General features: G+C 41.3%; 1 protein-coding gene across 1 annotated transcript in view; it reads right to left on the bottom strand.

The window, feature by feature from the left end:
- The window catches only part of auts2 (autism susceptibility candidate 2), a 463702-nt gene that overhangs the window by 6561 nt on the left and 442192 nt on the right, over positions 1–14949 (bottom strand). The window contains exons 5-11 of the mRNA XM_015389339.1: positions 10429–10972; positions 8434–8714; positions 4271–4503; positions 3343–3387; positions 1437–1532; positions 544–615; positions 352–443 (exon numbers count right to left, since the gene is read on the bottom strand). Coding sequence (XP_015244825.1) covers positions 352–443; positions 544–615; positions 1437–1532; positions 3343–3387; positions 4271–4503; positions 8434–8714; positions 10429–10972 — 1363 coding nt within the window. The remainder of the gene's footprint in view (positions 1–351; positions 444–543; positions 616–1436; positions 1533–3342; positions 3388–4270; positions 4504–8433; positions 8715–10428; positions 10973–14949) is intronic.

Genomic DNA, 14949 nt, shown 5'->3' with positions numbered 1-14949 from the left:
AAATAAACTGAATTGAAATTGAATTGAACAAGCCAACCCACTCTTGAGGTCAGTGCAGAAAATCCAATTATTTAACAATAATAGATAATTTCTGACTCATTTTTGCTAGTTAGCCTCAGCAAGTACAATTATGAACATCCCACAGAGTGGATTTACACAAGAAGCAAATTTCCATTCAATTTATATGAATCATCAAATGTTAAAAGCCAGTCCAGAGAGGATTTTTTGTTTCGCTGTTTTCAGCTTCACAAACACACCCATAGATTTGTTTAGTAACAGCATAGGGATTCCTCTGTGTGCTGGATAATTTGAGCATATTAAGGCCTTTCCATCCTGCCAGTCATGGTTCACTTGGTGAGGTGATGATGGGGAAACAAAACAAAAAAGTGTATGGATGAACTGAGCTGACTCACCCTTAGAATAGGCCGAAATGGATCCGTCAGCTATGAGAGAGAGAGAGGAAAAGATGCAAATAGGTTAGTTAAATACTTACGTCATTTAGGGCTGAAAATATGACCCGACACTGTGAGCAGACTTTCTTACCCTGGGGTCCTTTTGTAAGAATGTGTGAGGGACCGCCCCAGGTCTGGTGGAAACATCCAATGGATTAGATGTCTACAGAGAAAAGAAATGGTTAGATTTTTCTTTGTCTTTGATTTGAGGTATGATGTGATGAATTTATAGGAAACATGAAAAAAGAACCTAAAAAACCCTGACACTACCACATTTTTAGAGATGCAAACACAAAAACCTGTGACCAGAAGAGTAAAATTTTAATAGAACAAATCTGAAACCTTTTTAATCCTTAAACCCACTGTGCCCAGATATTAATGGTAGCTATCTTTTTTTTGCGCACTTTCAGGAGTGTATCTGTGGTGAGCTACGGTTTCAGACAGTCAATGAAGCTCACCTTTCTGAGTGCGGTTCTTTCAAAATGGCCGAGGGTCGTAAGAGAAAAAGTCTCTACGAATTGTATAAAGAAAGGCCTATAGAAGAGGCAGATATATCCCAGAAAGCTTTGCGTGGAGATCTCTTCTCTCAAAGCATTATGGGATTTGCTGTCACAGCAGCCCGCTGTTGCGACTAACAACAAAGAACACAAAGCGCAGTGGACCAACAGGGAAATGATCATCTGTCCGAACGATCAGTTAACCGAGTTCCAGTTCAAGGGACATGCTCAATTTAAAACTCTGTCTACTTCTGGGATACTCTGATTGATGCTGAATTAGATAAAAGCGTCATATTACAAATTTAGAAATTAAAGATGTTTATTCTTAACCATTTGGCCTTTATCTTATAATTGTAAAATGTCTAAAACATGACAGGTATTGCTGCTAACCCACCAAGAAACAAACAGGCAACAGATGAATTCAACAATATGAATGCTTGTGTCCAGATGGCGCTAATTATCACAGCATCTCATAGTGGCATCTTACCTTGGGTTGGAAGGCACCCTGCAGGGAGCTGAAGGGTCCAGTAGGGGGAATGACAGGTGGGAGGCCGGACATGGCTGGAGGGTATGAGTGGAAAAGCTGCAAATGAAAAAATAAACAGGGAGGGTTAGAAGATACCAACCAGGGGCAGGAGATGGCCTCTAAATGGTGATCAAGAAGGAACCAACTGGTAGCATTTATTCAGATTGGACATGCGCATTAGAGTGGGACAGCACAAGCACATTACAGCCCTACACTACAACCAATCTGGTCAAACAGATCAGCCCAGCGAGACAATAGCTTTACTTCTAAAATTCTTCCATCATAAGAAATCCAACCGATTTGCTGAAACTAATTTTTGGTAACTTTTGGATATCTGGTAAGCAAAGCTCTCTATAGCTTGGTGCGTGGAAAAGAAAGGAGTATACAGAGGAAGCAGATGTTAAGAACAAGAAAACTCTCCATGAAGAGCTTTAAGAATAATGTTAGGGAGGGGAGCAGGTAAGACATAAACACTAGTGAGGAAAAAGCCATCATAGCCTGTCCAGCTTAACCAGCATAAAATGGAAGTTCCAGTTTCAGGTCAAAGCCAAAAAAAAGCTTAAAGTCGTAGGGAAACAGCTGTTCAAATCGTTGCATTTCCGAATTCTCCCCAGTGTTGCACGACTTTACACGAGTGAATAAAGTGAACGTGACTGGTCGTTTATCAAGGGGGCGGGATTGCTGTGGCGGAAGGTTCGCAAGCAAGTTCGGTTGTGGCCGGTTTGTTGGAAGCATCTTGCTAACTAGTTAGCAACTTAGTGCTAGTAGGTTCCCAATGGGAAATTCCATTGGGACCAAGTAGCACTAAATTGGTGACTTAGAAACCACACTGTCAAGGAACGCTATGAACAGAGGAAACATGCAAGAGGAGGAGAGTTTAGTGTCGGAGGTCGTGGATGAGTCACTGGGACGTAACTCAATGGTAAAGTAAATGATTCTTATTTCAACCACTGCGTATATTAGCTGCGACATATGATCAAGATGCTATGACCAAAAAAATTTGATTGAAAGATGATCGTTGATATATGATTGGCCGAATTCAGGTGTTCAGGCTGACGTATAACTAACTGGCCTGTATAAGATAATGAAAAAAAAAAAAAAAACTGATTTTAATACAGGATTTAAAAAAAAAAATACAAATTTGCTAAATTTTGGGATAATATAGTCTGATAAAGAGAACGTTTATATACATGTTTAAGCCAGAATGATTTGACATTTAAACATGACTTCCCTATGACTTTAAAGTTTTTACAACGGATAATGCAGATTTTTAATCTGGACAAGAAAAGATGTAATGCTACAAAATCCGGGAATTCATGGTTCAGTGTAAAATTCATAAACTCCCTAAAATAATGTATGCTTCTTTCAGTACTTGTATTATATTCTTTTAGTCTAACTTAGTCTTAGTCTGGCTTAATTAGGTAAAATCGTGCCAATATTAGGAATGTATGATAAGAAAGTTGCGAGTGTACAGAAAGAGGGAATAAGATAATTTATATTGGTGGTTTTAGTTTTTACAAAGGAGGGAAATAAAGGTCAGAACAATGAGCAGCTGCTGTCAAAGAGGCAGAGGAAATCAGCAGGATGGAGTCCCAGCACAAACTAAAAGAAAAACAGCCGCATTGGAAGAAATGCTGCTGTTTTGAGCATTTATTTGTAAGAATTTTAACAAAAAAATTATTTCAACAATAGATTATCACTTTTGGGCGTGTAATCAACAAAGTAACCGAGTTATTTTTTCAATGAAGTAACATTAAATTCAATTAGTTATGTTTTACCAGTAACAATCACAATTCCACATTAGCTGCTGAAAGGAAAGCGTCACAGGAACATACAGGAGGAGATGGCATGCAGTAGGGAAACTCACACTGTGCCTGTAGAAGGGATCGACTTTTGTTGGGTATTTGTCAAACTGTAGGAAAAAATGAAAGAGAGCGAAGTACAGAAACGTAAGAGGAGAAGTCAAACTTCATGAATTATTACCAAGAGGAAAATCAAACAAACCCCCCCCAGCTTATTTGATTTCAAACATCACAAACTACATTAGAGAACGAAGCCCATGCAAACAAAACAAGATGGAAGACGGGAAATGAGACTCAAGTCAAACGGCTCCCTGAGCCAGCCTGTTTTATTCTCCCTGTTTGTGATCATGTGAAGACCTTGTAAACCAGAGTGGGCTGGCTCTCGTTCGGCTGTAAGCTCAGGGCGGACATTTCCACAGTGGAGACTAAACACTGTGGCCATAAAGAGGCTTTTTATGGCCTCATTAGCTGTCAGAGGCTTCGCCGTGATGCCTTTGAGGTATCTTTAGAGCCAAGCCCATGCTCAGCGGGGCCATGCAGTTATGAATGCTTGAGTATTTATGTCAGGCACCCACTGCCTGTGGTCGTTTCTAACAGACAGCAGCGGCTCAAACGCAGCGCATTTGCCAGTAATGAAAACCCCCAAACGGGACCAAATGATGTCATTAAATTCAGAATGAATTAAGAGTATTATGTTCTGAAAGCTGGCTCTGAATTTTACAGGCTTTGGGCAACTTATTTCCAATTTAGAAAATAAGAGCAGTCAAGGCCCCGGAGTTCTAGAATATGCCAGAAAAAACAGGAATAACGTGTTTTTTATTTCTGGGAGAATAAAGGAACTGGTTTGGGGTACACACACAGTCATCATAGAACAAAGCAGCATGGACCATGACCGCCTCCTGCTGCCGGCACATCACGTCCACAACACAACACCCCCAACAAAAAACACAAAAACCCCTCAGCCCAACACAGGTGCGTTCTACTTATCCTCACATTTCTGGTTGGGGTACGCACCATGGGCGGTGCTGGGGTGGGCATGATGGCGTGGGGGAAGGGCGTGAACGTGTGCTGGTGCGTGTGCTGGTGGGTGTGTTGGTGCTGATGCTGATGTTGGTGCTGGTGGAACTCTGTTCGCAGGTAGGGGGGAGGGCCCAGCGAGGCGCCGCGGTCTGCGCTCTGGGAGGCCAGGAATCGCGTGTTCAGCTCCTGACGGAGAAGGTCTTGTTCTGGAATAAAGAAGAACGACAACAGCTTTAACAACCAGTCGACTGAAAGTACTTCTCACTTTGGCTGTGACTCCATCCTGGAGAGAAATATCAGCTGTGCTGCTGCCATCAACACCCCGGATGGCACCAGTGGAGGATTTTCAGATCATAACAGAGGTAGATATGATCTGTGGATAAATATCAGTCTATAATCGATAGTTCGGCCGGCTCAAAGCCTAATTTAAAGGCAAAGTTCAGAACTTCATGTTCTCCTTATAATGTCATCCTGATTTCTCTCTACAGGGAAGTAATATAACGGATCTCTAAAATGAGCAGCCATTAGCTGTTTGTGGACATTTCTCCTGCGTTTCATTTGAGCAATTACAGTTTAGCACAGCGGGCATTGCTAAACCTGCTTCTGTGTGTATTTCCTGTGAAAATGCTGAGAACGTTTCTAACTCCTTCACATCGACTCCACAACATTCAGTCTTCCTGCTTTAAGTCTCTCTGGCAACTTGAATGATTCACAAACAAAGTACTATTTTCTGTTTAAAAGCTTAATATGTCTGTTTTATTGTCCTCTTTTTGTGTATTTTTATGTATGGTTTAATTATTAGATATGAATAATTAAAATCAATGAAATCAATAATATAAAATTAAATGCCATATTTATTTTATTTTATGTTTGACATTTATAGGCTTCTCAGAGAGGAGCTGTCTGTTCCAAGATAAGTGGGAGATGACGAGTACGAGGAGAGTAAAAGTACGAGAACATTACTTATTTTCTCTCTCATTTTATCCTGGCTCAGATTCATTAATCTTTGTGTTTCTTCATGTTCTTCACTGTTGATGCCACGGCCACCTGCTGGCTTACCTTAAACATTACAGTAATATTTTATGGAATCCAACACATGCAGAAATCTGACTTTTTTCTCAGAATTCTGACTTTAATCTGACTAAACTAGCTCTCTTTTGTAATCACCTTCTGCTCTTCCATTAATGAAATAGCATCACCAGGGACCCCTCAGGCACGTAAAAAGTTGCCTAATTTTGTCATTTTCCACCAATGTGTACATAAAATTAACTCACATCTTATCCCCAGATTAAAGTCAGAATTCTGACTTGTTTCTGACTTGTTGTTATTTAAAAATCAGTTAACTTTATTTTGTAACTCCCATTTTGGACTTTTTTTTTTTTTCTTCATAAATTGATACGATTGGTCAGTCCCCACGTGCGAACGTATGTTTTGGAAAATATTAACCAATTAAAAGTGTTGAAAAAAGGTTGGGACTTAATCTCGTTACTCCATTGGACTCTTCCGCTGTCGCTCTTTTTACAATTTCCTGTAAACTTTATGGTTTTGGACATACGAGGTTTCCGTCTGACAGCGACATATTAGTTATAAAAATATTAATTTTAGAATGTGAATATATATAATTTAGAATATGTGGAGCATTGCAGCTTTGGTTTAATATTAATTTTTATGTTGGGATATTAAAGTACTATATTTAAATCTATAATTATCACATTTGTTTGCATTAATTCTGTGTTTTCCACAAAGGCTGGAATGATATTAAACCAGATGTATGAACTTCTCTGAAGCAGCTATGACAAAGTTACACTAAATAAGCAGGAAATGAACAGGATTATCAGCATGTCATGTTGAATTTAGGCAAAGCCCAAGAAGATTAGATTTGTCTGACTGCTGGACCTGTCAAACGCTGTGATTTGATACACTAGAGCCCCTCTGAGACGGCAGCATCTGTTCTAATAACATTTACCAAGCCTGTGGAGGCAGGATGGATTTCCAAGTAATCAGGAGCTTTTCTCCCAAATTCAACAAGAGCGCTGACATTAGAGACGGCCTCTCCTCCAGTGTAACCTGCCCCTTCTATTCCACATCGCTGCCATATTTTTTATCTTTAACCTTATTGGGAAGGGAGAGCTGCTGGAATTATTACATTTTCATTAGTAACTTTTCAGCAAAATCCAAATGTCTTCATTCTGTATCGAAGATACTGATTTCTTGAGCTCTAGTGAAAAAGGAAACACACATTTAGCCTCTGTGTTGGGAGGGCTCCTAACACCACTCACCTAAAAGCATTTAAAATAATTTCTCTGCAAAGTAATAAAATGCATTTGAAGTTTGATCAGTCTAAAATTGTCGAGATGTGTTTTAAAACACTGGTATCCTTTATAGCAGCATTTCCTAAACATTTCAGCCTCTAACTTCAAAAATAGGACTGGTGACCCCCCCAAAAAAACCCACATAGAATTGTTACATTAAATTTAAAAAAAGGAAATTTTTAAAATAATGCTAACAATTTTATTTTTATATATATATATATATATATATATATATATATATATATATATATATTTTTTTTTTTTTTAATTATGCAGTGAGACATTTAATTTTACAGCCATTACATTTTTAAGTGACATGTATGTCTTTCATTAAATACAACGCTTGGAAAAAAAAAGCGACCAACTAAACAAAATCAGTACTATCTTTGTGGAATTAATGTCACCAGTTATGTAGAGAAATGTATTGTGAATTATTATCACCTGCTGCTGTGCGAGTGCATCATACAACAAGTGGAAATGAGAGAAAATTAACTGGAAAAGCCCAGATACCTCAATATTCCTTGCTTTTGGGCTGTCAGCTCCATACAGTGTACAGTGTTTTCGATGGTGTGCACTGTGGTGTGCTTTGGTACAATGTCTTTTTACTCAAAGAAGTCATATTTTATTGCAGATTGCCTCCTGAATCAGAATTCTGACAGAAAAGTGGAAGGTCGAGAATCCAATATGGCTGCTCCTATAAGAGTTGTGTCATAAACCCGAAAGCCAAATAATGTGAAAATCTCATTTGATTAAATTAGTTATTATAGTTTTTTATGGAAGAGGATTAGGGCCACTGAAAAAATAAAAAAGTTAACTGATTTTTAAATATTATTTCAGTTTAATATGAATTCTCAGAATTCTGACTAAATTCTGATAGCTAACAAACATGTTAGCATCAAGCTTTAGCCTTGTCTAGAGACTAAACTAGCTCTTGTTTTAATCACCTTCTGCTTTTATAGTAATGAAACAGCATCACTGAGGACCCCTCAGGCACGTAAAAAGTCACCTAATTCCGCCATGTTCCACCAATGTGTTACTGGCCTTCCCAAACAACTCACATCTTTGTCAGTGAAGCTAACAGTTAGAGTCCTCCCACATCTCTTCCTTCGGGTTGCCCTTTAAGCTTATGATTCAAATTCTAAGATTAAAGTAAGAATTATGACTTTTTTCCCTTTTTAAACTGAAATAATATTAAAAAATCAGTTAACTTTTTTTTTATTTTTTCAGTGGCCCTAATCCTCTTTAGTAGTTTTTGGCTTGAATGCTACCAACAGGTTTTCTGACTTGCTACATAAAGTAACACCCAGATGGAAATTCTGACACCTACTGTATGGCTCAGCCTCCCTGGGCGTTGAGCCATACAGTAGTTGGTCCCCTACAATTCCTTTTTAAATATCAATCTTTGTACCAAAATATTCTTTTTGTCATGTTTTGTGGACATTAAGATCCAAAGAGAAGCATCATCTCCTGGTTAGACCCTGTAATTCAGTGAGAGGGTGGAGTCAGAGTAAAAAAACATGTTGGGTTCATGGAGGGGATTTTTCTGCAAGTTGCAGGAACTGGGCTGCCATTCTGCGGGCGTTTGACTGGGAAGGGCCGTTTTGAGTGGCTGCTACTGTACCACCTTTATCATTAGGCCTTCTGCATATACATAGAAAAGATGCAGAGCTGAGCATTTCTCCTCAAACGGATCACCATCTTATCATTTATTTGGTGCAAATGTTTCTGCAGATCAAATGCCTTCAACTTATGAAAATATCCTGTCTTGATAAATGAGTTGCACAAATATGGTGCGCTTTAGGGTTAATCCTGTGATGCCTTTACCTGAATAGGCACTCCCAGCAGCAGGATGTCCAGGTACCGGCAGGGTGCTAGATGTCAGTGGCGGTGGTGGGGGCAATGCTGCTGGAGTCGCAAACATATTGGGGTGGTGAGGATGTGGCGAGGGCTGCAGTGCAGACGGGAAGCCGTGGGGGGCGCTCTGGTTGGCAGCCAGAGGCAGAGGGAATGCAGCTGCCGCCGGAGCAGGCGGCTGGTTGGGAAGGTGCAAGGAGGAAGCAGAGGATCCGTGCAGCTTGGTGCCTGGGGTGCTGCTCCTGCTGCTGCTGGATAAAGAAGAAAACAGGAGAAGGACGTTGAAGTTAAGCCACACTTGATTAGTCGCATTTAACACTTGTTAACACACATCCCCTCAACTCCATCTGTTTCCACATTCAATTCCCAGTACGCTGTTTTCACACCTCCAATGCCATTTACAAAAAACGCCTCCTTGCCTGACTTCGGGGTTTTCACAGAAACTGAAGTAAACTGAAAAAATACCAAATTCGCAACACCCCTGGATGCAAAACAAGCACCGCTGGCAAACCACAGAGCGAGCATCTGTCTTTGAACGGCGCTTCCTCCGGAGCCAGGTAGAGAATATGTGCATGGGAAATGGGATGAGAGGGATAGAGGGGTGTGCAAGCATGTTAGCAAACAGCCTTTCTGAATGTGTGCGTGGGTTTTCCCCCAGGGGCCGTCACAGAGCCTGTGTCTCCACAGCTCTCTGCTTTAAGCCTAAAAGCTCATTTGCAGTGCTCGCTCCTCTCTGTGGGCCCCGGCCGTGATTATGCACAGTGGGTGCCAGGCCATGTTGCCGTGCTGGCAAGCCTTGTAAGCTGGCACAGGGAGACGCAGGCAAAGCCAAGTCCCAGGAGCCTGCGAGGCAAAGCTGTTGATGGGACGGAGCCGGTTCTGAAGAAGTCTCAGATTACCGACAGCCTTGTGGGACGTGGTGGACTAACATGGACGTACGCTGGAAATCAGGCTGGATTATCCCATATCTGAGCAGAGAGGTTGGGCTTCACTCATTCTAAATAAATTATAATTAACGAGAGGGATTAAAGGGGATTAATCCTCCTTTCAGATTTCAGTTGAATTCAAATTGTTAATTAAAACCAACTCAAAAACATTTTACTTAAAGATGTTATTTAAACTCAAACATTTCATGTTCTGTTCAAACATGGGAGCCTGATCAGACTGCAAAAAATTTAAATCTAAATAAGTCACTTTTTCTTAAAATAATTGCATTTTTTCTTGAATTGAGGAGGTAAGTGAGACACTTTGCTAATTGAACAAGACAATTTATATTTAAAACAAGAAAAAAAACAATTGCATTGCCTTATTACAAGTGCATATTATCTAATTATCTTATTTTAAGAGTGAAAATACTCATTCCATTGGGAATCTAATTTACCTACTCAAATTAACGGTAAATATACTTAATTTAAGAATTTTAATTTACTTATTTCTAGATAGTTCTTGCAGTGTATGCACTGAACATTCTAGAATTAAGTAAAATAATATCTAAAAAAAAAGCAAAAGAATGTCTTAAGAGTAAATTTGAGTTTTCTGATATTTATTTCTTACATTTTTTTTTCAGATTTAGTTTTTTCACATTTGTTTTTACTTTTTCAGATTTTTTTTCTTCAAATTTCAGTTTTATAGAAGTTTTATAAAATTGCATTCCTTTTAAATTACGTTTCACAGAAATTATCTTCACTTCTGGGGGCGGAAAGATACATTTCTATTTGTCTGCATGAACGTTAGCAACGTTCTTATTGGTCTAAAACGAGCCTGAATGGACGAAAATGTGACCTGTGAAACACAGTGTGACAAGAAAGCAATTTGTAAAATTCAATTAAAGAAAAAAATTGAAATCTTCCAAAAAAAGACAAGAAAAAATTATATATAATAGCTTAGAAAAAAACAGCAGAATTGAGTTTTTTTTAGAATATACAGCAAAATGTTTTATGACAGGAGAGAGGCAGAGCACCTTACCTGTGGCCGTTGAGGCCGTTGTAGGCAGAAAGGGGCCTGGGGTTGCAGCGCGATGGGGGCCGATGAGGCCCCGTCTGATTAGGGTGCTGCTGGTGAGGGTGGTGGGTCGGAAGGGCAGGAGATGGAGGGTGTGGGTGAAGGTTTGGGGTGGGCTGACGCCTAGTGTGGGTAGGGTGTTCAGGCTGTAGCTGGGGCCGGGGAAGAGGGGGCGGTGAGGTCTCCTGGCCCTGGGCGAGAGGCAGAGCTGCAGGTGTCCGAGGCGTGGGGAGAGCCTCCGAGTGTGGAAGTGAGCGGGTTGGAGCCGGAGCCTGGTCCGAGCCGTTTGTCAGGGTCTGTGGAGGGGATTGGGCCTGGAAGACGGTTCCCTCAGGCTGTGGCGAGGGAAGAGCTGGATTCAAGGTGCTGGATTCAGGAGGCTGCGGATCCTTGCAGCTCTCCTGGCTCCTTTCCTGGCTCCTCTCTAGGCCTGACACCTGGAGGAGGCCCGGGCCGTGAGGCTCCCGGCTGCCATTGGTGGAGACTGCATTGATGCCAAAATCAGGACCTAAAGCAGAAAAAGGAGAAAAAAATGTGAAAATATGCAACTTTAGTAACAAAAACTGGACCCAAAATAAAAAAAAAAATACACAAGACCCAAAATGAAGATACTGAAGATAAAACGGACATGTTCTATTCAATTCAGTCTATTTCTATATTCACAACACATGTCATCTCAAGGCACTTTACAGTTCACCAGATCATACAGTCAGATTGATTCAAAGTTTTCTATCTAAGGAAAACCAGATGATTGCATCGACTCATTGACTCAAATACAATCCCTCACACTAAGCATGCTTGTAGCGACAGTGGAGAGTAAAAACAGGGAGAAACCTCCAGCAGAACCAGGCTCAGTGTGAGCGGCCATCTGCTGAGGCCGACTGGGGTTCAAGGAGACAGAAGGTAGATCTGAGTTGTTTTTAAAATCCCAAGTTTCTGTAGATTTTACTCAGTGCCACTTCATTTAAAATCTGTAAATCTAAGCTGGCAGAGTTTGGACATTTAATAAGTCACTGTTACAACATTAACTCTAATATACATAAAAACAATGCTGGAGGTTTTGGCTGCAGTACAATGACCGATTCTCAAAGAAACATTGATGTAAGAAAGACGCCCATCAGTCCGGCCAGATTTCATTTGATGACATTTCAGTAATTGCAGCAAATTAGCCCAAATAAAAAAGTCATAATGTCTGCGGTGTTGAAGCCACACTGAACAATAGATAATAAGCTCCATCCAGGGTATTCCTCTGCAGGGACCTCATCCTCAGAGATCAGCACTCAGCTCCAGAGGTAGAGAGGCTCATGGGGAATGACAGTGCATACATAAACTGTAATTAACGCTCCAGGGGCCTCATGGGTTGTTTTTTTTTTTTTACAAGGGTCCCCCCTCCCTCCTCCTGAAACCAACTAAATCCTTTACCTGCCAAAAAGCTCTAGACGGGCCCCAGGTCCCCTGGGTGGAGACAGCAGCCAGCTGTCACCGGGGGCGTCCATCTCCCTGACAAACCTCTCCCATCGGCCCAGCTCCAGCGGGAGCCGGCTGATCTGACAGAGCATCCATCATTAGCAGAGAAACGCTCAGCGAGCAATCGCTGCTCCATTCAGAGCCGCGATTCTTATCAGGGTCAGAGGAGATCAGCTTGAACATAAGAAACAACCAACGCTTCAGAAGAGCGAAAAGTTTCAAGTTAATGTTTTCCGTTATGTAAACCATCTGTAACGTTAAAACATCCCTTTAGCCCTCAAGGTGCACTGGGCAACCAGAAGAGCCCCGCAGCCATCTCCCTAATCCACGTCAATCTTCTCCACTTCCAAATGCTATTATCGGTCAGGAGAGAGCCTGCTGCTGGCAAACCACTCCCCCTGCAGCAGACGGCCAGAGGAGGAATCCCCAACTCTCCTGCTGCACCTCGCCGTCCCTCAGGTCCACAGCTTGTTTTGAGAATGTGCTAAGGCGTTAAAAAAAAGGTGTCTATTCTGGTCATAATGAACACTCCAGGGCCATGCAGAGCGGAGAAGAAGAAAGGAGAAGTATCCGCCAGCTTCCCTCCCATGGGGGTTCATTTGTCAGTCTTCTTCATCCTGAAAACAAATAAGTGCAACTCCCTCTTGGGTTCTTGGAAATGCAGAGCCCTGCTGTTTGTCAGTGTTTCGGTGGTAATGTAGTTTCTAACTAGTGCACCTCGTTGGCAGAACACGGGTGGGGGGTGGATGAGGTCGGTGTGTGTTTGTGATCAGAGGAACAAAAGCTGGCAATAAAAGCGAGGAACGTACGGCGAGGCTTTGGGACGGTCAGCTGTGTATGTGTGAGCGGACAGGAAAGCCCTTCATTAAAGGGGGTGGGGGTATGTAACGGGACCCAGTGGGAGAAATGGGTCGTTATCTGGGAGTAAGCCATGTATCATAGCTGCTATCTTCCTTTGTAGTTAAAGGGACACAGCAGTGATTCAGATGGAAAAATTCACGAAAACTGTTTAAACTATTTGGTGTGGAGACCTAATTCTGTTTTTAAGCGTTTTTGTTGAAAATAAAGGCAGAAATGGTCCTTGTTCATGGTTGATTTACTGATTAAAATTGGTCAGTTGAAAAACTCAAAAATCTATTTTTTTGTTTGTGGGATGAATGGTCTTCATTAAGTATTAAATAAATAGATAAAAATCTTCCGTTACCATAAGATACGACCTAAAGTTGGCTGTTTTCAGTGTCCATAACGTGGTTATATGATATCAGAGGAAGCAAAGAGATGTTAACAATCTGTTTAAATGTCTGCTGTTCATTCAGGCAGCTAAAGAAGAGAGAGTAAGACTTTCAGAAGATAACAGGAAGGTTGAATGGAGAACAGATCTTTTGGTGTTCTAAATGTTGATGTTTTTAAGCTTTGTTATGCTGCATTTAGAAAAGCTAACAGCCAAGAATTTACATCTAAGAGAGTATAAACGCTCATTATGCATTCACACCCAACTTCAAACACACATCCGATTGCTTTCCCCAAGGATGATATTTACAAAAGTTCTTTTTTTTTCCTACTCCTGTAAATTTCACCTGGTGTACCCTGCAGGTGCAGCAGCACTCTCACTTCGCTGTACTCACTAAAAGCATTCGCCTTGTATGATTTGCAATCTTCACCTCTCACCACCTTGCAGAGCTTCTCCGCTACATAGAAATAACATCTAAATCCTCCAGCTGCAAAATTCTGGATTGGTGTGAACGCACCTTCAGAGAGTCTTTTAGTGATACTAGCTGTGTTAACCTTGCTAAATGTTAATAGCTGCTATAAGAGCCTTGTCTTTTGTTTCTTTGTGAACTCTGTTCCAGCATTAAATTCTTATTAACCAATTTTCATAACAGAGGAAAAAAATCACGCTGGTGGCCATGATTGTAGAGCAGGCAGGCGTAAGTCGGTCCTCGCAGGCTGCTGTCCTGCAGGTTTCCCTTCTTCAGCACATTGATTTCAGTTCAGCAAAATCAGGTATCATTAAGATTAGCGGTGCTGAAGCAGGGAATCTCTAAAACCTGCAGGACAGCGGCTTTGGGCATGCCTGGCCTGGAGGAAATGGGAATCTATGGAAAAGGCTTTCTAAAAACAGAGATTGGGAATTACCCAAGAACCTCTTATTAAACACTAGCATTTGTTTTACCTACTGGTGACATTAAAGGCCTGTCAGTGTACTGACTTGTTTGTGGAGCTGCATAAACAAAGTTGTCACCTGAAAGTCGCTATTTAAACTCATTGTCCTGATCACAGAGCAACAGAGGGCATCGCATGCCAGCATGACATAAGCATGCATCATGTTAATAACGAGAAGAACTAAAACAGTTTGCATACTATATCTTCGTCATCACTGGAAACAGACAACCTTCTAGAAATAATTAATAGCCGGCTTCCGATCATCATCTTTAGCGCAGCAGCTTTCAGCCAAGCACCTGTCCTACTAAATACATTAGTGGCCATCTTGAGCCAAATCCTTCCCTGCTTATCCCTGGGATTGAGTGTGTGTTTACGTGCGTGGCTTTCTCAACCAGCTTAGAGTCTGGTGACATCCTGACAAATTGATGGCTGCCCAGACCTCTGTGACATGCCTAGCCTGCTGCCCTGGCCGTCACTCCTTCCGTCTGTTTCACCTTGAAATAGCGCCTGGATGCATACCGCAGCCTCATACTCGACTATGGAATTTCACCCGAGCAGAGGTCGCATGACTTAAATCATACAAAACCAACAACCTAACACATTCAGGAGGAGGCACAAGACTGGCAGCCAAGTCCAGACTGCTAGGTGTCCATGTCAGAGATGTACAGGGAGCAATGGACTCGATTCCTTCAGGTCAACGAAGGAGAAACCTGCTCAGCAGTAAAGACTCAGGGCAGTAAAAAGCTCAATTTTTTTAATGTCAACATGTAAAAAAAACAGTTGTGTTGAAATTAACTTCTTTATCAAAGTCAGACATTTTTAAGTAAGGATCTAAATTCAGTGGTGACTACACAT

Source organism: Cyprinodon variegatus, unplaced genomic scaffold (assembly GCF_000732505.1).
Source record: "Cyprinodon variegatus isolate N-32 unplaced genomic scaffold, C_variegatus-1.0 Scaffold455, whole genome shotgun sequence".
NCBI lineage: Eukaryota > Metazoa > Chordata > Actinopteri > Cyprinodontiformes > Cyprinodontidae > Cyprinodon > Cyprinodon variegatus.
This window is presented reverse-complemented; position numbering and strand designations above follow the sequence as displayed.